Source organism: Neovison vison, chromosome 1, assembly GCF_020171115.1.
Source record: "Neovison vison isolate M4711 chromosome 1, ASM_NN_V1, whole genome shotgun sequence".
In the NCBI taxonomy this organism is placed as follows: Eukaryota; Metazoa; Chordata; class Mammalia; order Carnivora; family Mustelidae; genus Neogale; species Neogale vison.
In genome coordinates this window covers 226,017,639-226,040,710 of record NC_058091.1, presented here as the reverse complement: position 1 = coordinate 226,040,710, position 23,072 = coordinate 226,017,639, and the positions used below count along the sequence as shown (strand labels likewise).

The following is a 23,072-nucleotide window of genomic DNA, read 5'->3' as shown; positions in this document are numbered from 1 at the left end:
TAACCAAGAGTGGTTGTCTGAAATGTGGCTAACCCTTCCAACTCTCTGTCTTCTTTTACAAAGTTAACCTTTGACAGAGAAATCCAAAACTCTAAATTTGAACCATGACCAACTATACCTTCTTTACCCTTCCTTGTGCTCCCTAGCCCCTTTCCTTTTGGGGTATCTTAGTAAATTTCAAAATTTGCTTGGGCAAACCTGGAGGAAAGAGTAAGAATTCATCAGTCAGGAATCAGACTTAAGTTATTAGCAACCTTGAAATGGCTTAGATTGTAAGCTAGTCTCTCTTGTGGATGAACATGGGCTAAGGGGTTTGGATGTGAGGACTGTAAACAGGGCACTTGGGTCAAATAGAAGCTTGGAAGTGGAAGAAAATCCTGTTAGGAAGAATGCTTTCAGAATGTGCCAAGACCACAAAAGTCTGACATCCAACATGTAGACATTTAAATCTGACATTAGTATGTTCAGCAACCTATTTGCCATACATACTGATCATACATAGAGGATGCTCTTAGCTAAACATTATGTCCTAGGTAGACCCATCTAGTCGGAGAGATTTTTGTTAGTTTTGAAACCATTTAAGCCACTCACTGTACTTAATGATCTTGTCAGTTGCTGCCTTTTTGGTACATATAAACTAATTCCAGAGCCATCCTTTTCCATCTCTGTATCAATGTTCATGTGTTAAACTCACACCCCTTTTCCATTCTTGTACACTGATCAGAACACTGAAAATGACACTTTTTTTTTCGTTAGTTTTCCTGTACATGTAGGGAAAAAAAAAATGTGCCTGGCATATAGTTGGTGGGGGGAAAAATGTGCCTGGCATGTAGTTGGTGCATATAGTAAAATATTTGTGAATAAAATAATGAATGAATAACTGAAGTGTACTGTTAAATACCTGTCTGGAAGCCTTAGGAAGTGATTATTTTTGGTGTACTAAAAACAGTATTTGAAAGACCATCATCTTCACTGTGTCCTCAGTTTTCTTTTCTTCCCCTTCTGACTTATCCCGCCTTCTCCTCCCGTGGTGGATATTCATGGCTGCCTATGTATGCCTGAACACTTGCATGCGTGTGTGTGCATGTGCGTGCACACACACACACACAGAAATACAAACAGTTTAGAGTACAGAAGGGCAATGATTCCCCCTTGCCATCAGTGCTGCAGGTAATCTATTGCATTAATCAGCCAGCCAGTGGGAAATGCATGGGGAGTGATTATACTATCATACACAATACAATCAGCATGAAGCGCTTGTCAAGACCAATACATCAAAGTTTAATTCAGTAATAGAATGAATTAGAGCAAAATGAAACATTCTGTTCTCCAAGAAACTCGGCACCCATCACAGGTTCTTTCTAAACTCCATAGAAAAGTCAATGCTTTAAGAAACTGTTTTTATGAATAAAATTGCAGTTCTGATATGACCGATTACTGAAGTCCTTTTTTCTGGGGATTCTTACACAACTGTAGTGCTAAAGTGTATTCATCAGTATTCCATAATCATAACTATTGGTAAATTTGATTATTTTTTTGTTAGGGCTCCTAATGATCTTTTATCCCGAATTGGTATTCTCCATGGTTAAGTAAAAGGCCAGTTGTTGTCCTGCTGGTTCAGAGAAGCACTTATTCCTAAATGTGGCTGGTGGATGATAGAGTACCTTAGCAAAACAGCAGCTCAATTAACAATAACCTGCTGTTTACAGTGCCTTTTGGTAGGCACTGTCATTAGAAGGTTATAGTCTAGTTAGGAAACAAAGTGAATAAGGGAAAAATAAAAAGCAGCCCAAGACTGTCTAAGAGAACTGAAGAAATGAAGTTAATATCGTGTAGGACCTGTTTCAGAAAACTTTGAAGATAGGAAGATAGAGCTAATATATTTCATATTCACAGTCACTATTCTGTGTCAGTTTTATAACATATATTCAAATGTAAGACACCCAAGCAAAGCATGCCTTTTCAGAGGGGTGAATAGAGACAAGCTCACCTAGACTCTTTGAGTTTTCAAAACCTTGAACTGGAATATAAAGAACAGATTTATTGGAGTCAGACAGTCTTAAGTATGGATTCTAATCCTCTTATTTACTATCTGTATAGCCCTGGACAGCTCCCCTATCTTAGAGAGAACCTTAGTTTCCTTATCTGTAAAATGACAATAATGTGAATTCTCATGGCCTAAAATAAGGTGATGAGATAATGCATAATAACACTTTGTTTTTCATTCTAGCAGTCTTTTGCCTGCATTGGGAAAGTGGGCCCAGGAGAATGCTGATAGGACAGAGACATCATGAAGATCTCAGGAGTCTTCAGAAATAGATTTCTAGAACCTTGGACTGTTGGACGAATCATAGAACCAGTCATAAAGGCAGCTTAGTCAAGCAGCCAGTGCAGAGTCCATGGAAAGTGCTCTTGACAGTTACCCTAGTTCACATTCCTTCCCCGCACTAACACTGACTGCCCTTTTTGTGTGTCCAAGTAAGACTTGTCAATGTGCCTTTTTTCTCTTTCTGATTTTTTCTGTCATTCCTCCTTCCCTCAAAAAGAAGAAGGGAGGTGAGTGGTTGAAGAGCTGGCTCTGGTCATTTCTACAGAACCAGATTTCCCAATAAGGTCAGGCTGTCGTTGGTGAATTTTGCATGTTGGTCTGAAAGCACTGACAAATCAAATGGAATGGGAAAACTGCGTATCAGATGAGGACCACAGGTTTGCCAGAAGGGAACATTCTGGCATTTAGAAGATACCTGTTAGCTGTTTTGAAAGATAGGTCGTTTCTTTTCTTTTTTAACAACAAAAAGATGGTTATTTCCTTCAGTCTTTTCTCAGAGCCTGGTCAGATGATAATCAAACCTGTGACCTTTTGCTTAGAGGTTAGCCCTGCTTGACTTAAATTATCTCGAAAGCTCTCTCTGAACAATATACCTGATGTATTATTTGGAAAATTTCGCAGAAGTGTTGTATTGAATTAGAAACTAGCATAGCAAATTTAAAGTAAGGGGAATGTTTTCACCAGTTAAACTTACTCTTCAAACACAGGTGACTAACATATTAATACTGAATTGTGCTGCAAACAATACTATAATTAGGGTCACAGTTTTTGTGTGGTCTGACCCAAGAAATTTTGTGACTATAGTTTTGCTAGCACAACTAATTATCCCAGTGATCTCCTATTTGTGACTGCAATTAGGCATTTCATGGCCTCTAAATAAGTATAATTAGTTAATTGGATCATGCATGAAATTCTAGCCTCTCATAATAGCCTCTGAGAACAAAAATAAATATGATAAATATTATGAATTGTTTTATAACTGTGGAACCCTGGGAAATACCACAAGTGATTGTTTTACTTCATCTCTTAATATTTTGTAAGAAGAAACATGATATTAAAAAGTAGGAATGGAGCTATGTAACAGTTTTCATTCTCTGCCTTTGAGACAGGAAAAAGGGAATCACTAACTTTTCATATTCTCACCTTTAGCGAGGGTAGTGTTGGTTGCCCTACTCCTCTGCCCCCCACTTGCTACTGCACCTGTGCTCTCCCCATTAGCGTTATATACACCATATCTTCTGGAAAATAGGGGGAAGAGCTACCTTTAGCAAAAACTTCAAAGTGTCTTATATGGAAAATGTGCACCTTTTGTTTTAATTACTGAATTGATTTGCATATTACCAAACCCTGTGCTGTAGAAGGGACTTTAAAAGCATGTATCACTGACTCTGGGAGGTTGGCACTAGAGAATGGCCAACTGATCTCTTCAGTCACAAACCCTGATGCTCCACCCAGAGCAGTGCAGCCGCAGGCTAAGGGCACTCAGTCACACGCAAGGGCGTCATCCTGGAAATGCTGATGCTGCTCTATTCCAACAGACCTCAGAATACACTGTATGTTCAGAGAAAACAGATTTCTTCCAATTTGAATAAGTCTTAAATTAGGAGGTGGGCTTCTCTTTGTTTTGTTTTGTTTTTTAAAAGATTTTATTTATTTATTTGACACACAGAGAGAGAGAGAGAGATCACAAGTGGGCAGAGAGGCAGGCAGAGAGGGAGGCGGGGAGCAGGCTCCTTGCTGAGCAGAGAGCCTGATGCAGGCTCAATCCCAAGACCCTGGGATCATGACCTGAGCTAAAGGCAGAGGCTTAACCCACTGAGCCACCCAGGAGCCCTTGTCTATTGTTTTAATCTCCAGTGAAATTGCTTGTTTTGCTGTGGCTGTCAGTTTTGAAAAATGTGGTTTTCTTTGGTTTCATTAGGCTCTTTTTAGATGGACCTGTGTCGGGTTTTGTTGGAGATGCTTTCTCTGCATGGGAGAGACATGTTCTAAGTACATAAGAATACATGGCTAAATAAAGTACAGTTTCTTAGCTGTGCCTTTAAGGTTTCTTCCTAATTTTAGACAGTGATGTGCCCCTTCATATTATACTGCTTAAATATGAGGAATGGAATGATGATTCTGGCAAAAGCCAAAAATGATTAATCTTGGAGTCTATGTATGCATAGCTGCACATATGAATCCTAACATATAGGAGTTCTTTTTTTTTTTTTTTTTTTAATTTTATTTATTTATTTTACAGACAGAGATCACAAGTAGGCAGCGAGGCAGGCAGAGAGCCCAATTCAGGGCTCCATCCTAGGACCCTGGGATTATGACCTGAGCCAAAGGCAGACGCTTAACCCACTGAGCCACCCAGGCGCCCCTGTAGTTCTTTTTGACCACATAGGTAGGCAGAGGCTAAATACCCAACTATTGAGAATATTGGTTTTTAGGGAGCACGAATCTGGTTCCCATCTTTAATAGAAGTACAATACCTTTCTTCTTTGAACCTTAGTTTCCTTCTCTGTACAGAGTTTTTGTGAGGGTGAAATGTGATTGTGTGTCTAAAGTATATAGTACAGGGTTGGGGGAGATGAAAAGTCAAATGGCAGCATTTATTGTCAATATGTAAAGTATGCCATTCACTTTTAGAAGTACGTCATGTTCGCTGAACTAGATGGAATGATTTGTACCCTAAAGACAGACATTTTAGAACTTTAAATGTAGACTCTAATTAGAAACCTAACATGTGTAACCTGATATTGTTAGGATTTTCCTTGAAGGGGTAAAAAATTAGCGTACAAACCAGCACTTAATATTGCACTGTGTGTTGGGACACCTTTTATGCTGTTAAGTTTTCATAATGACTTTTTGGGTGTTTCTTTTTGTTTGTTTGTTTTTGTTTCTGTTTTGTTTTTTACTGCTTTACTTACAGCTGTTCTCGTATGTTAATAATTTATTTGGTTTTGATTAGCTTAACTAACAACATGCTCATACTCATTAGTGAATACCTTTGTTTTCCATTTTGTAATCCAGCAAATTTCTAATCTTTCCTGGTAACTGGTGGTAGATTAAAGATAGCCACAGATCTTTTGTTATTCTGTCATTGAGACATGGGGCTTGTTCTCTTTTCTCGTATCTGGTCAGTTTTAAAAAATTGTTTGACCAACAGAATATGATAGAGTAAATGCTGGGCCAGTTTCTGGGCCCAAACATTAAATGACCAGCAGTTCACTTCCTGTCTTTAGAAGGTCCTGTCTTGGGTCCCTGAGTTTTCATGTAAAAAGTCTGAAGTTTCACATCCTGATGCTGCCATGCTCTGAGAAAGCCCATGCTATCCACATGGAGGGGCCGTGTTAAGGCAGGGGGAAAGTTAGGAAGAGAGTGTTTCTGACCAACAGAATCATGAGATACAATGATACATTCTTTATTAAGTCAGTAGGTTTAGGGTAGGTTTTTACATAGTAATAGATAGCCAGAATATTAGTAATCTATCTAATTACCATTGGTAATAATTGGTAATTACAATTGGTAATACTTTGTGATTCTTCTCATGGTTATTTTCTGAATGCCAAATTATAGGATATAACAATGTGTGAAAATTATGTTCTTTTATTTCAGTTTTTCCCTTATGTCGGATTAAGTCAGATAGATTGTCAGAAATGAATGCTTATTATTAATAAACAGTGTAACATGATCTTAGCATATTTTGCAACAGGGCTTGAGCTCACGATCCTGAGATCAAGAACTAAGCTAAATTAAAAGTAGGACACTTAACCAACCGAGCCACCCTAGCGTCCCTGCATCTCCACTTTTAATCATTTATTATTATTTTTTTTAGAGTAATTCTTTCTCACTTTCAAATTCTCATTATACCAATTTCACCTGATTTGACTTCTGGGTTTTTCCTCCTGATAATAAGAACTTGAGCTCAGGTAACTTAATTTTGTATTCCTGTAGAAGACTCTAGCACCCTGGGCACTGAAAATGAAAAAGGGAGGCGAAGTAGATTGGATGGTTAGCTAGAAGTTTGGCAGAGATGCTAAAGAAGGGGGTGCTAAATGATCAGTATACACAGGCTTCAGGCTTCAGCACTGCACTCTTTGTCCATCCTCTGGCATGAAGTTACCATGGACAGACAAAATACAGGAATAGGGATGAGGTTGAGAGCCTCCTCCATGTGACTAGATAAGAACAGAATTACCCAAAGCATCTCACACCTCTCAGTGGCCCTGTGGGCCCTACCTGGGGTCTGGGAGGCTGGAGGGAACAGTGCCTACCAGAAAACAAAACACACTTAAAAGCCTATTGTTGAAACCAAGGGAAAAGGAGAGACTAAAAGATGTTTCCTGCTATAATCATATAGCAAGTAGAAATTAATTTACAGGAACCCATTATTACTAGCTTAAGTGTTTAATGTCACGGATATTTTGTTTATTTAATATATCCTCTTAATAGTTTTAGTTATTCAACTATAAAATACTTATAAGGGTATAAGTATTTATACTTATACTCACTTAGGATCTGAGCCCTCCATTCCTGTTCTAATCTTTGAGTCTCTGTGTCCTTAATGTCCGAGTCTTCTACACAGGGGTTTGCAGGGAGTGTACCTTTTGGAGCTGAGTAAACTGCAGTTTTGAAACACTTTACATCTAAACAGCCCTATGAGATAGGTAGGGATTATTATCCCTATTGTTTAAGTGGGGAACTGCCACCTCAGAGACACTAAGTGTGCTGGCCTGGGGCATACCTTGCCCTTTCCAGAACAGAGCTTGTTTATCAAACATTTCTTCTAGTTGGAAATGTAAGACAGTGGGTATATGAGGTAGGGCAGAGTGTTAGTAATTTGTACATCTAAAGGTTTGATGGAAAGGACAGGCTTTCAGGGCATGTTAAATTCATTAATTCTTGTTACCCACATTTCTTGGGAGTGTACGTGCTTGTTCGCTGGCAGTGCTACTGGTAAAATGCAGAAGTACCCAGAAAGGTCTTTGTGATGATTTGTCTTCTGCCTCAGTATTTGTCTGCTGACATACGCTCACTGTTTGGTGAGTTGTAGGATGTGAACAGGTTTAAGACTATGGAGTGGTTTGCAACTGGTTGCCTTGTGCAAAAGAATGCTTTCTTTCATCTTTTTCTTCTTCCCAGTGGAGTTGTCTTCCTAGTTTTGGATTACTTTGGCTTGTATGTTACAGTGTATCTTTTTGGTAAAATCACTGCCTGCACATTAGATGGCTTAGTGGAAAGAAGGGTAAAAGCTTGCTGAATGGTGGAGAAAAGCTGGACTAGAGCTGAAATGTGCTGTGGATAACAGAAACTGAATGATGCACACACCAGTGATTTGATAATTGCCTCTATATACTTTGAGGCATTGAAGCTAGGAAGGCAATTTAAAAGTATTGAATTTGTTTTCATTGTAATTCATAGCAAATAATTAAGTGTCCTTTGTGAAAGAACCAATAATACCTTTATAGATGCCAGGTCCTCTGGTAGGTGCTAGAAATGCTAAGTTCTCATTGAGTTCTGTGTAGTATTTTTGGTTGAGTCTTTACAAGGTTTAACATTTCTGACAGACAGCAGAATGAAGTGTTTAATTATCCAAAGAGCTTTATTTTTAAAACTACGAATGTTTCAGGCATGTGTTGGAGGGGAAGGAGATAAATGCCCAAAGTGGGACTCTGAATTAATAAAATTTGGAGAATGACTTACTCAATTTGGTTAATTTGGTTATTAAGGCTAATTACAGCTTTTGTAGTGGTGATTGTTAAGATAAAAGACCATATCTATTATAGCTCTGAACTTGAATCTAACATTAAGAACATCCTTTCAAGATGAAACCTCTCTTTGGGGAGGTGAGCAATGAACGAATGTTTTAGGCAAATTAATAAAGGCTTGGCTTTTGAAATTTTTTCTCATTCTTCAAAATGGAAATTTTCTAATTAGAGAAATGTAAGCATGAAAATCTAGGATGGATTTCTTTTTCCTCAAATTATAGAAATCATTATTTAAAGTTTCCAAGAACATACAGGATTTTGCGTTTAAGGACCATAATCCATTTGAGGTTTTGGGAGGTTTTTTTCTTCTTTCTTTCTTGGAAAGGGAAAGAGAGAGCAGAGGGAGAGGGAATATTAACCTCGCTTCATGCCCAACATGGATCCCAATATCAGGCTCCATCTCAGGACCCCAAAATACAGAATTCTTACTCATAATGGACACATTGAAGATAAATCACTCATTTTAGAAAAACATTTACATAACATTGTCAGTATTAATTTACTTGTTGCCCTTTTACATAACCTTGTTAATACACTAACAACTTGATGATGAAGCTACTATCCAGCACATCTTTCAGGGCAACTTCTTGATTTTAGTTTTGTCTGATTATGTGTTCATTTAAGATTAGTATAATTATAAGATGAAAACATCTTGGAAGAGAAACTTAAAATGTCCTTTTTAAAAAAGATTTATTTAGGGGCACTTGGGTGGCTTAGTTGTCAAGCGGCTGCCTTCGGCTCAGGTCATGATCCCAGCATCCTGGGATTGAGTTCCAAATCAGGCTCCCTGCTCGGCGGGAAGCCTGCTCCTTCCTCTCCCACCTCCCTGCTTGTGTTCCTTCTCTTGCTGTGTCTCTCTGTCAAATAAATAAATAAAATCTTTTTTTTTTTTTTTAAGATTTTATTTATTTATTTGACAGAGATCACAAGTAGGCAGAGAGGCAGGCAGAGAGAGAGGAAGGGAAGCAGGCTCCCTGGCAAGCAGAGAGCCCGATGCCGGGCTCGATCCCAGGACTCTGGGATCATGTCCTGCCTGAGCTGAAAGCAGAGGCTTTAACCCACTGAGCCACCCAGGTGCCCCAATAAAATCTTTTTTTAAAAAAGATTTTATTTATTTATTAGAGAGAGACACAGAGTGTGGGGAAGGAGCAGAGAGAGAGGGCAAGAGTCTTAAGCAGACTACAAGCTGAGCATGGAGCCCGATGCAGGGCTCTATCCCACCACCCTGAGCTGAAACCAGTAGTATGACACTTAAACTGACTGCACCACCCAGGTGCCCCCAAATACTCCTTTTTTTTTTTTTTTTAAAGATTGTATTTATCCATGTGACAGAGAGAGATCACAAGTAGGCAGAGAGAGAGGGAGAAGCAGGCTCCCCGCCGAGCAGAGAGCCCGATGTGGGGCTCAATCCCAGGACGCCTGAGCTGAAGGCAGAGGCTTAACACACTGAGCCACCCAGGTGCCCCGCCCCTAAATATTCTTAATTTTTAAGCATTAGCTGTTAAATATTAGTATTTTACTTTTTAAAAAGGTAATTTGATGATTTGGCAATTTCTTTTAGTTTGGTGTAACCTCATAAATATCAATGGCAATTTTGATCCAATATATAGTTTTCATTTAATTACTTACATGTAAGTTTTTTCATGTTGTTAAGGTGCTCATCAATCCACAACCTAAAACCTGGTAAAGTTATATCCATTTTCTACTGCGCTTTGGTGGAAAAGGCTGTCAATTTTGGGTTCTTCAGGTACCATTTGGATTTGTCCCTTGCTTTGTGACAGTGTGTGGTCATATTTCATTAGAAGCTAATTTTCTGTTTCTGGGCATGGGAAAGGCATAGGATTAATAAGGTATTAATTTATGCAATGTCCATTGGCATGTTAGAGAATTCCTGCTGAAAGAATGCTCTTACTTAAATCTTTGGGGTACCAATAGACAGTATTGTTTGATACCGATATGATGTAGCAGTAGTTTGCTTTGTAATTTACATACAGTCAAATTCTTACAATACTTCAAAATATATTGTAAATACTATGAAAATACATATGCCTGTTGTGTTGGAACATCATGGAGAGCAGGCCTGCCATTGCAGCATCCATTTGGGGGCTGGGGATATTAAAAAATGGTATTATAGTGGTGCAGGGTTCAATAAATTGGGGTTAATGCAAGATGATACAGTATGTGAGAATGATGGTGTAACAGAAGCCATAACAAGACTTCCTAGGAATCTTGATAGTAACAGGATGACTCACATTATGGGAGCGCTGCACCTGACCGCAAAGCAGCAGATTTTGCATAAAGAGCAGTGAATTGGGTGCTTGGGTGACTCAGTTGGTTAAGTGTCTGCCTTTGGCTCAGGTCATGATCCCAGGGCCCTGGGATCGAGTCCCACCTTGGGTTCCCTGCTTAGTGGGGAGTCTGCTTCTCCCTCTACCCCTACCCCTTGCTTGTGATCTCTCTCATACTCTTTAATAAATAAATTTTTTTTAAAAATCTTGAAAAAAAAAAAAAGAGCAATGGACAGTATGTGAGGATAAATTCTACCTTAAATGATATCTGAAAGAGTTAGGCAGGAAAGAGGAGGGAGAGAGAAAAATGGGCAAAGAAAGGATCATAGTTGACATTTGTGGTTGCCTGTGTCCTCAAAGTAATTTTAAGAAGTTGATTAAACCTGAAATGTACAATTTAGCACTCTTTGGACTGCAAATGAATTACTTTAAATAAATGTCTATTGTAACTATGAAAAAATACATACATCTGAATTTTTTGCTGTACAGTTTTGAGTTAGGACAAATGAATAGAGTCCTGTAACAGTTACCACAATCAACATATGAAATGGTTATATCCCCTCCAAAAATTTCCCTCACCCTGTTCCCATGTGTCATTTCCATTGCTGACTCTCAATCCTTGTATTGGTGATTAGTCCTTTTAGCTTTGCCTTTTCTAAAATGTTCTGTAAATTAAATAATGAGAGTGTATGTGTGTGTTCAGACACATATACTTTTGCTTCTGGCTTCCTTCACTTAGTAAGTATAATGGCATTTGAGATATTATGTGTGTGTCAGGGCTTTGTTTCTTACTACTGGGTAGTGATCAGTTATATGAATGCAGCAGTTTGTTTATCCGTTCACCAGTTCAAAGACATTCAGGTTGTTTCCAGTCTTACGCATTTATTAGTAAAGCTGTGTCTTGAGATCGAGGCCTTCATCAGGCTCAGTGCTGGTTGTGGAGCCAGCTTCAGAGGGTCTGTCTCCCAGTGTGATTTTGAGCACTAGAGGTAAGAGCCGACATCTATGCCCTGTTTTGATGTCAGAAAGAAAGTTCAGTCTTTTGCCATTATGATGTTAATGTAGGATTTCTTTTGCAGATGACTTTATCAGGCCAAGTTATCTTCTGTTCCTGTTTTGCTGAGAGTTTTATTTGTTATGAAGTAATGTTGAATTTTGTCAGTTGCTTTTTTTGTTGAAGAAAATTGCTTATTCTGCATCTGTTGAAATGGTCATGTTTTTGTTTTTGTTTTTTCTTAGACTGTTAATAAAATGAGTTACTGACTCTGAATTTTAATGTCAATCCAGCCTTGCTTTCCTGGGATAAACTGTACTGGTTGTAGTGTATTTTCCTTTTTGTATATTTCTTAATCAGATTTTCTAATATTTTGTTGAGGTGTTTTACTTCTATGTTCTTGAGGGATATTGATCTGTAATTGTATTTCCTTGTAATATCTTTGTCTGGTTTTGGTGTCTGGGTAATGCCGGCCTCTTAAAATAAGTTGGAAACCATTCCCTTCTCTGTTTTCAGGAAGATACTGTGTAGAATTGGTATTCTTTTTTGTTTTGTTTTGTTTTTTAAGATTTTATTTATTTATTTGACAGACAGAGGTCACAAGTAGGCGGAGAGGCAGGCAGAGAGAGAGGGGAAGCAGGCTTCCTGCTGAGCAGAGAGCCCCATGCAGGGCTTGATCCCTGGACCCTGGGACCATGACCTGAGCCAAAGGCAGAGGCTTTAACTCACTGAGCCACCCAGGTGCCCCTTGGTATTCTTTCTTAAATATTTGGTATACTTCTCCAGGGAAAAATCTGGACCAGCATTGTCAGAGATTTTTAATTACAGATTTAATTTCTTTAATAAGTTTATTACTATTCAGGTTATTATCGCTTTCTTAGTGAACTCTAGTAATTTTTTATTTTCAAGGAATTTGTTTATTTTATCTAATTAGTTAAATTTATGGGCATAAAGTTATTCATAGAATTCTGTTATGAGCCTTTTAATGCCTCTTTAGGAGTTATAATGATATGTCCTCTTCTATTCCTGATACTGATAGTTTGTCTTTCTTTTTTTTCTCTCTAATTATAGGTTTATTGATTTCATTCATCTTTTGGTTTCATAGAATTTGGGAGGTGGGCAGTTTTCTATTTAATTAATATCTGATCTGTTACTTCCTTCTGTTTGCTGTTTATTTCTCATTCTCTTTCTAGTTTCTTAAGGTGAATGTCTAGATTATTGCTTTTCTTTTCTACTGGAAGTACTTAATACTATACATTTCCCTCTATTCTCGTTTTAGCTGTTGATCACAGATTTTGTTGTGTTTTCATTCAGTACAGAGTATTTTCTGATTTTTCTTGTCACTTCCTCTTTTAATCACGAGTTATTCATAAATAAGTGTTATTTAGGGAATTTTCCAAATACCTTCCTGTTATTGATTTCTGGTTTAATTCTGTTACATCAGAGAATATACTTTGTATGTTTTCAGTTCTTTCAAATTTGTCAAAGTTGTTTTATTGTCTAGAATACAGACTCCGTTGGTGAATATTCTTTGTGCATTTTAAAAAGAGTAGTGTTTTGTTTTGTTTTTTCTAGTAATAGGTAGAATGAATGTTCTGTAAATGTCATTGAGGCTTAAATTGGTTGATAGTGGGCGCCTGGGTGGCTCAGTGGGTTAAGCCGCTGCCTTCGGCCCAGGTCATGATCTCAGAGTCCTGGGATCGAGTCCCGCGTCGGGCTCTCTGCTCAGCAGGGAGCCTGCTTCCCCCTTCTCTCTCTCTGCCTGCCTCTCTGCCTGCTTGTGATTTCTCTCTCTGTCTAATAAATAAATAAAATCTTTAAAAAAAAAAATTGGTTGATAGTATTTAGGTTTAAGTCTACCATTTTACTTGTTTTCTGTTTATTATCCTCTCTGTTTTTATTCCTTAGTTCCTTCTTCCCCGCTTTCTCCTCTTCTTTGGATTGTTCTAACCTTTTTTAGTATTTCATTTAATCTATTGTCTTTTTTGTTTGTGTCTCTTTGTATAGTTTTAATGGTTTTGGTATTATAATAAACATACTTAACCTTAACCTTTCTACTTTGAGTTCATATTTTGCCACTTTAAGTAGACTGTAGAGTTTTAACAATCTTCTAGGTCCCTTTACTCTCCCTTCTTTATGTTACAGTTTTTATGTGTATTACATCTTCATACATTTAAAATGCCATAAGGCAGTGTCCATATTGCTGCTTTCAATACTCACATTTATTTTAAACAACTTAAAAGGACAAAAGCAGCTTGTTATATGTAGTCAGGTATGTATCATTTCTATTGCTCTTCTTTTATTCCTGTATTTCCCAGTTCACTCTGGTATTATTTTTCTTTAGCCTAAAGTACTTCCTTTAACATTTCTTCTAGAACAAGTCTCTTTGGCAACAAATGCTTAGTTTTTCTTGATGTGAGGATAACTTTATTTCACCACCGTTCCTGAGCAATATTTTTGTTGGATATAGAATTTTGTGTTGACGCTTTAGTTTCTTTCAACACTTTGAAGATGCTGTTCCACTGTCCTTTATCCTCTGTGATTTCTGATGAGAAATCCCAAATTATTTGAGTTGTTCTTCCATATATGGTGTTTTAGTCTTTGCTTTCAAGAGTTATTTTTATTTTTTTTATTTTTTAAAAAGATTTTTTTTATTTATTTGACAGAGAGAAAGAGAGACCACAGGTAGGCAGAGAAGCAGGCTCCCTGCTGAGCAGAAAGCCCGGCATGGGGCTCCATCCCAGGATCCTGGGATCATGACCTGAGCCCAAGGCAGAGGCTTAACTCACTGAGCCACCCAGGCGCCCCTCAAGATTTTTTAATCTAGGTTTGGTTTTAGTGATTTGATTATGAGATGTTGGGCATGGCTTTCTTTGAGTTTACTCTTTTTGTGGTTGGCTGAGCCTCTTCATTCTGTAAAATTCATAATTTTTCCAAATTTGGAAGTTTGCAGTCATTTCTTCCACATTTTTCTGTATCTGTGTCTCATCTTCTGGGGCTCCAATGACACAAGTGTTACATCTTCTGATGTTTTCCCACTTGTCTAAGATTTTCTGTGTTCTTCAGATGAGATCATTACTATCTTCACATTCACTAACTTTTCCCTCTCTCATATCCCTTTTGCCATTGATCCCATCCAGTGGATTTTTTATTTCAGATAATTTTTTTCACTTCTAAACTTTCTAGTTGGTTCTTTTAATAGTTGGTGTTTTACTCCTTTCATTAGTTTTTACCTTCATCTCATGGAGTATAGTTAAAATAGTTGCTATAAAAATCTCTGACTGATAATTCTAACATCTGGTTCTTCTTCGTCAGCATCTGCTGATTGTTTTTTTCCCTTGAGAATTGATCACATTTCCCTGTTTCTTTGTAAGCCAAGTGATTTTGGATGCCGGACATTTCACATACTGTGTTGTGAAGGCCTAGGTCTTCTTCTTCTTCTTCTTCTTTTTTTTTTTTTTTTTTTTAAGATTTTATTTATTTGACAGGCAGAGAGTGAGAACACAAACAGGGGGAGTGGGAGAAGAAGCAGCAGGCTTCCTGTTGAGTAGGGAGCCCCATGCAATGCAGGGCCCAGTCCCAGGACCATGGGATCATGACCTGAGCCATCCAGGTGTCCCCTGAGTCTGGGTCTTATTAAAGTCCTCTGGGGCATTGTTTTGTTTTTTTAAAGCATACAACCAATAATCAGGGTAGATTCATACTTAACTTCCGTTTTATCTGATTTGGGTGATATATCCATAATTTTCAAAGCTTTGATCCGCTGCTTTTGGTCTTTCTGGTGCACTAGACTTAGACCTGTTGGTACCTACAGATTGGATCTACCTGGCTCCAACTCCTGAGTGTGAGGAGGGCCACTTTTCCCAGTTATCTCACCAACCAGATGAGATTTTTCTTAAGTTTTTACTGTATGTACCCTCTATTGCCAAATGGAGCTAATCTGTCCATGCCAGGAGGTAGCAGAAGGGGAAAATGTAACAGGAAATCAGCGTGATGTGGCTTACTTCTTAAAGTTTTATTTCTCCAGTCTGCTTGCTTTTACTTACTTTATAGAGTACTCAGGTTGCTGCTTTCTGTTTTCTTGGGGAGAGATAGGCTGTAGTGGGTTTATTTCATTTTAACTGATCACATTTTGTTTTTAATTGGCATTTAAAAATGCCAATTGAAAATATAGAAATGCAATATTTAAATATCTGTGACTTAAATAGGTTGTAGCCATTTTTATTTTCTGTTGGTAAAGGTTATTTGATATTTAAAATATCAGATTCTGTAATTGAAGAAGCTTGCTAATTAAGTTTTTAATTTTAATTCCAATATAGTTAGCATACAGTGTTATTTTAGTTTCAGGTGTTTAGTATAGTGATTCAACAATTCTATACATTACTCTGCTCATCATTATAAGTGTACTCTTTAATCCCTATCACCTATTTTACCCATCCCCCTACCCATTTCCCCTCTGGGAACCATTAGTTTGTTCTTTGTAGTTAAAAGTCTCTTTCTTGGTTTGTTTCTTCCTCTCCTTTCCTTTGTTCATTTGTTTTGTTTCTTAAATTCCACATATGAGTGAAACCATATGGTATTTGTCTTTCTTTGACTGACTTATGTTACTTAGCATTTGTACTGTCTAGTTCCATCATTGTTAGAAATAGAGGCTTCATTTTTAATGGCTGAATAATATTCCGTAGTGTGTATGTGTGCACACCACATCTTTATTCATTTATCTATTGATATTCACTTGGAAAACTTGCCAATTTTAAATGTGGAAGAATGTAAAGCATCTCTTTTGGACAGAACAAACTGCTCATTTCTACCTTTGTTATTCACTCAGCTAACATAGTTGATTAAAATAGATCCAGATACATGTACCTGTTCAAAGAAAAAGTGTTGAGAATGGGTTTGAAATAATAGAATCTGTCTTGTGTTGAAATTAGTAAAGTAAAACTTAAAGTTTTAGAACTTGTGAAATAATTATTTAATTAGCTATCTCTGAAGAATGTAGAGAAGAATAGTAAATTTTATCTGTACTTAATTCAAATTATGAGTTATCCCTTCTAAATTCATTATAGCTTTTCCTTTGAAAAACAAGTGGAATTTTGATAAATATTTAATTTCATTCACATAAAGACTAAATTTAGTGATTTCACTTGTAATAAGTTCAGTTTCTGGTTAAATCATTTAAGGAGGTATGTCTAAGTGAATTTTAAAGATCTTTTGATCTATAAATATGCATATTAATGTATAGATATGCATACTAATTTTAAAATATCATAAAGTTTAGACAGCTTATAAAACTGGGAAACTGCTGGTGCCCATTATATATCTTTATGATTTCATTATAAAAAGGGAAATTTAATTATTGCATCAAAGAACCATTTAGCGTGGTTTGTTCCAGAATTCATATATAAAAACCATTTGTAAATTAAAGTGACAAACTGGACCATAAGGTTTTATTCTTTATTGGTATTTTTGTCCAAAATGTCACACAAGTACGAAGGTGATTACAGTTAGCATTTGAAATCATCTTTCATCTTTATGTGTAACAGTGTTTGGCTATTTGGTTCAAATTTGGGTTCTGTTGTTCTTCCATTAAACTCTGTATGAGATTTATGGTTTGGATTAAGGAGAGAATTGAGTTGTAAAAACAGCAGACCTGAGTCCATTTTGAAAGCATTTAAAATGTGACCTTGGAAATTAGAATTGGAAATTTTTATAATTTTTGAAATTCACTTCCCTTTCTCCCTTTAAATTAGGTGCTCTGTGGATGTGTATAGTTTTAAACCCCCACTGCAAGTTGGAGCAAAAGGCCAGTTGGTTAAAACAGCTGAAAAAGTGGAACAGTGTAGATGTCTGTCCATGGGAAGATGGAAATCATGGCAGTGAATTACCCAACTTAACCAATGCTTTGCCTCAGGGTGCAAATGCCAACCAAGGTGAGTCCACAGTAATATTCTGTTCACTTTGTGTCCACCTGAGTGTGTATATATGCTTCTAATAGTAACTTACAATGTATGTGGGAAAATTATTTTGCCTTCTAGACCTTAAAAGAATTTAAGGACTTCATGTTTTGAACATGAATATATGCATTTTTCATTTTTACCTGATTCCTTTGTGTGTGTTTTTTTATATTATCAGAATACAGATAGATATTATTAAATAGTAAAAGTAAAAAGTATTATACTTTTATGTATGAGTATGTGTTAAAATTCCCTAGTAATTATTTAGTTTGGGAAATAGTTTTTAAAAATCATGGAATAGGGTGATAATACATTACCTTGTAAAACAAAATATTGAGAGGCTTGAGAAACTGTGTTTTTATCTCTGTTGGTGCAATGCAATTCATATTGGGGTTGCTGTGTAATTTCATCAGTTAAAAATTGTTAGTTTTAATATATAGCAAATAAACATTTATGACTGAGCTGGAGGGTCATGGGATGCTGTTGGCATTTGAAGTAGGAAAATTCTTTTTTTTTTTTTCCCCAATTTATTTATTTTCAGAAAAACAGTATTCATTATTTGAAGTAGGAAAATTCTTTATTGTAAAGGATTGTCTAGCATACTTGGTCCTACCTGCTGTAAGCTCTAATAGTGCCCTCCAATCTTTGGGACAATTAAGAGATGTTTTCAGACATTTCCATATGTCCTCTTAAGGGCCTGTGTCTCTCATTTCTATGCTGTTTTTTCAGCTTCCCCTTTTCTGTTGGATCCATCCATTTAGATCAGTGATGTTCCTCTCATCTGCAAAAAAATCTCAAAATCCTTCCTCATTTTCCTTTCCAGCTATTGTACTATTTTCTTTTTTCTTTCAGAACCAAGTCCTCAATTAAGTTTTACAAAAAAAAAAATTCCTTCACTAATTCATGTCACTATTTTTGTGTGATTTTTGTGCTCCTGCTGCCTTTTTTGGGGTCAGGAGGATTTGACAGACTTTAAAGTTATGAACGATGTACGGTAGTAGTTAAAAGACCCTGGAAGGATCCAGAATCAAGATTGTCGTTCTGTATGTGCTGACGCTATATGGAGTTGGTTCCACTAGAAAGAGCTAGACATTGTGTTGAGTATGAATGTTAAAATAGGGCTTTCGGTCTCTACAAAAAAAATGAGATGTATGACTCCACAGGGACTTGTCCAATCAAAAAGAAGTTTTAGGACTTAGAAAAGATCTGGCTTTGCTTTGTCTAGAGATATTTGCCTTGGGAATTTAGTATTTGAAATCTATCATACCTTTATTGCCCATGATTATTTTGTTTAATAAATCTCCTTTTACTTAATTTTATTTTGAGGTTTCTCTGTTCCACTCCTCATCTACTTTTTGGCACTGCCAGCCTAACATTTTATAGTTTACTATTTTACTTTACATTTGGTCACTTTGTCTTTGATGGAACAGAAATATTCCATGGACTTTAGAGAGCCTTTTAAGAAATGGTCCAACCTGCAGAAGAAAACAGTTCATTTCATGTATGGTTTGGTCCAGGCACATGAAGTCAGAATCTAGTTTCTAATTAGGGCAATTGTCTCTCGCTGTTGGGCCTAATGGTACAGGGTTCCTGTTTTTAGCAGAATATCCATATCCTCTTGCGGGGGCTGTCAGAAGAGACGTCTGTACAGAGGGATGTTGATGTTCAGCCTGTAGCACCTCTATTGGAGTGCAGGGGAGAGTCTGCGGTAGCCCGCAGAGCCCAGCAGCCGCGCCACTGCAACTGGGTGGAGCGTGTGCAGCAGGACTTAAGCTGTGGGCAGAGTTGGATATGCTGCTGTGCTGGAGTGAATGTGAAGGGGGAGTTGGGCCTTGTCTTAGCTAAGATTATTTGTTAAAATTAATTAATAACATTAAAATCCACTCTCTTTGAAAGAGTAGGGTTTTTTTTAATGTACCAGATGATAGCCAGTTTTTTTATTTTAATTTTTTTATAATAGAGCGAATAGTTTTCCCCTTTTTACTTTTCTGAAAATCCCAGATTTTCTTTAATCAGCAGGTAGTAATGTTATATGTACTTTATATTTAAAATCTGTTCATAAATTTATGTATTTGTCATTTCGAAAATTTCATTAAGGTAATCCATGTCTTTTTTCCGTCTTGTTGCAAAAATTGAAAAAAAAAAAACAAACTACACATGTAAGGTAAAAAGTGGCCATAATTTTGATGCTGATCAAATTTATTTTTGTGGTCATTGTCTATATACACAGTCTTTATTTTCCATGTTACTAAGACTTTATATTTTGCAGTTTCATTTAATTATTATTTCATTAGTATTTAGCTTTTTTTTTCTCTTTTTTTGTTTTCTGTATAGAGGAGCCAGAATATTTAGCCTTTTTTGTTAGAATGGTTTTTATTGGTCTTTTATAGCTAACCAGTAATAAAAGTGGGATGTGTTCCTGTACTTTTCTCTTTGCTCATACAATCACATGCACATATGTGAAAAGTTGAGTTTTTTTTTAAATGGAGTCATACTCTACAACTTAATTTTATTATTGATACTACAGTAAGCCAATTGAGAAGTAGAACTCTTAATTTTTTAATACATGCAGAATACTAAGTTTCTTTTTTAAGTCTCCTTCTAGTTTTAAATTCTGTTTCTATGATTAGAGTTAAATAAAAATAGTGAAATGACAGAGCCACTTAAAATGTATAAAATTTGGACTTAGGAATATTTAACCAATGACAGAGGTCACGGGACCAATTATTTGTTGGATAGGACTGTCTCTATCTTGCTCAGCAAAAAGCCGTGATAGGTTCAGAGGCCCTTAAATATGGGGCCCCTTCTTCCTGTTTGCAAGGTGAGCATCTGTGCACTGGGCAGGGCTGTATCAGATACTGTCAGTATTATGCCTCGCAAATTATGTCATCATACATTTTGATATGTTTCACATTCAAATACAGATATCTAAGTTGACCTGAAACCAAGCTGATGTAATGTGTCTCTCTGTTAAAGACCCCTCAGAAGCCTTGCACAACAGCTGAAATTCCTGAATTCAGAGTGTGGATATTTGGGTTTTGATCTTGACTGCCATGCCTGGCCATGGGACCTTGCCAGTCCCATCACTTCTCTTGGTTTTTGGCTCAATCAGCAGAATAGGGGAGTTGTGCTAGATGAGTGTGCTAGATGGCTGTGTTTCGGTTTTCAAGATTCCCTCTTTTTGCTTAGCCAAAGCTGCAGTTTGCTTCTCACCGAGTTAAGTCTCAGTACAGTGAGGGCTGATACTTGAGCTAAGTAAAATACATATGCATAAGCATAGTTTGTAACCCTGATTTTCAATTGAGACTTGCTATGGTTTGTGCCACAGTTGAAGGTAAGTCTGGAGCGGGGACCCACGGGGTGGGATTGCAATTACAGAATTTGAACCATGTTATCCAGAGGGACTGAGTATTCCCAGGAGTTGGGATGAGAATATTCTTTATTCCCCAAACATTTCTTTTCTCCGTCAGGTCCTGAAACTTGAATCCTCTTCGGAGTGTATGCTTCTGCTCTTTTGTGATGCCCCGGCATACACTATGCTGGGGACATCACACCAGTCATGGAACCTGCACAGGAGTCAGGAGACAGCCTGTAGGGGCAAGGTAAGTGCGCTGGTTTGTTTTGTAGCTATGTTGTGTGGCTTTGTGAAATGTTAAATATATGCATTTATGCCCTTTGGGATATAAAGTGGCATTTAATTATTATATCCCAAGAAGCATAATAGTTTTAATTGTGCAAAACCGCACAATATAGTTAAAAAATACAACCAAAAGCACAACCCTTCTGCATATCTTTAAAGGCTGATTGCATCTTCCTGAAAGGTTCCATGGCTGGTGTCACATCTCTTGCATAGTGTTTGTGAGAGCTGTTGATCCCATCAGGGCAGCCCACCACAGCACCTCAGAAGTGGGGAGCAGTGAGTTTTCATGTGATTTTTGTACCGAGTGCCTCCTCCGAGTGTATTTGGCATGGAAACTAGACTTGACACTTCTTTTTGCAGGATGCCTTTAACCTTAGCTTTGATGGCTGCAGAGTGTGTGTGTTTGATAAAAACAAGTGAGTGGATGGTGGCTCTTTGGGCTGACTTGCCTCCTAGTACTTAGGACGTGAGAGTATTCCCCCTTCATCCTTCTGCTTAGGGGGTGCAGGACAGTGTGTGTGAGTGTGTTCATGAACATCTGGCCACAGAATGGTATGACTGAGGGATTCACACGTGAATAGTAGCTGACATGGCTTTCTGAATTGTGGAAAAAACAGATTCGTCGAACAGGCCACATCGGACAGTGTTCACCCGAGCCATCGAGGCGTGCGATCTCCACTGGCAGGATAGCCACTTGCAGCACATTATCAGCAGTGACCTATACACCAACTACTGTTACCATGACGACACTGAAAACTCCCTCTTTGACTCCCGCGGGTGGCCCCTCTGGCATGGTAAGTGGCCAAACCGGAAAGACATTTCATGACTTACTTCTTTGTTTCGTTTCTATAGCATTATTGGAGTGGGAGGTGGAGAGTCAAAGGATTCAGTGGGAGATGGATGAATGCTTGGCAGTAGGAGCGGAGTGTTTCATTCAAATCCAAGTTCAGAAATGGTTTCTTGTGTCTTTTGAATAGTATTTTGGGGGGAAACATCTTACTGTTTAAGTGCTGTTTTTGTAGATATATCTGACGATGGCAACTTTCTGCCCTTAACTTTTTGTTTTAGAACATGTTCCTACAGCTTGTGCAAGAGTGGATGCGTTACGTTCTCATGGGTACCCCAGAGAAGCACTGAGATTAGCAATAGCTATTGTTAACACGTTAAGACGACAACAACAGAAGCAGTTGGAAATGTTCCGAACTCAAAAAAAAGGTGAATGGGAAGGAGTTTGTTTTCATTGGAATGGGATTCTTGGTGATGACATGACTAGATTTTGTCGTCTCTTGAGTGAGAGTGCTTCTGAAATTAGAGCAATGAAGATGACATTTCCTGCCACTCATTGGGAATATTTAATAGCTGGTCTGTGAGAAATTTTAGGCACATTTTTCCTGGTTGAATGTTGTAAGAAATAAGATTTTTAAAAACATTTCTTGGGTTAGTCAATTAAAAAAAATAACTGATTAATTTTAAAAATTACATGATTTTTAAAAAATCTTTTTTCCCCCCCAAGTAATTATTTAGTGTGTCTGAATTACTGAAAATGCTGGTTGGCCAGATATCTTCTTTAGTGAAAGTGCGTTTTAATTCTAACAGTGAGGAGTCTGGGGGAAGACTTGTCTATGTTTGAATCCTAGCTGTAGGTCTCAGGTGGGAGACCTTAGGCAGTGATTTGAGCTCCTGCGATTTAGATTCCTCATCTGTGGACTAGGGCTTAGTAGACCTGTCTCTTAAGAGTTGTTGAGGAAATTAAATTAGTTAATTCCTATAATGCTCTTAAAAGAGTCTGGCACGGCGTGTAAGCACTCTAAAACTTTTTACCTGTAACAATTTGCACTTTAGGATATGATCTTTATTTTAAGTGATCAAAATTCCTGGATTTTTAAAATTCTATAAATAACAGTTTGATGAGCTGCCAACTGACAAACACATTTTAAGTTAGCTTTATTTTAGTTTACTATTAATCTTTTAAATTTTAAATAAGTATTGCTGAGCAATAGCAATTGCAGAGAGTTACATTAACATGCATAAGGCCCCGACCAGAAAAAATTGTCTGTATGCTTTTTCTGAATAATCAGTGTACTTATTGTTCCTTCTATAGGTATAAATCT

At 37.3% G+C, this 23,072-nt stretch overlaps 1 protein-coding gene across 1 annotated transcript in view; it reads left to right on the top strand.

Annotated features, from left to right (window-relative positions):
- ZSWIM6 (zinc finger SWIM-type containing 6) overlaps positions 1-23,072 on the top strand; it is a 199,584-nt gene that overhangs the window by 157,545 nt on the left and 18,967 nt on the right. The window contains exons 5-7 of the mRNA XM_044224065.1: positions 17,118-17,297; positions 21,579-21,755; positions 22,030-22,176. Of these exons, the coding sequence (XP_044080000.1) occupies positions 17,118-17,297; positions 21,579-21,755; positions 22,030-22,176 (504 nt within the window). The remainder of the gene's footprint in view (positions 1-17,117; positions 17,298-21,578; positions 21,756-22,029; positions 22,177-23,072) is intronic.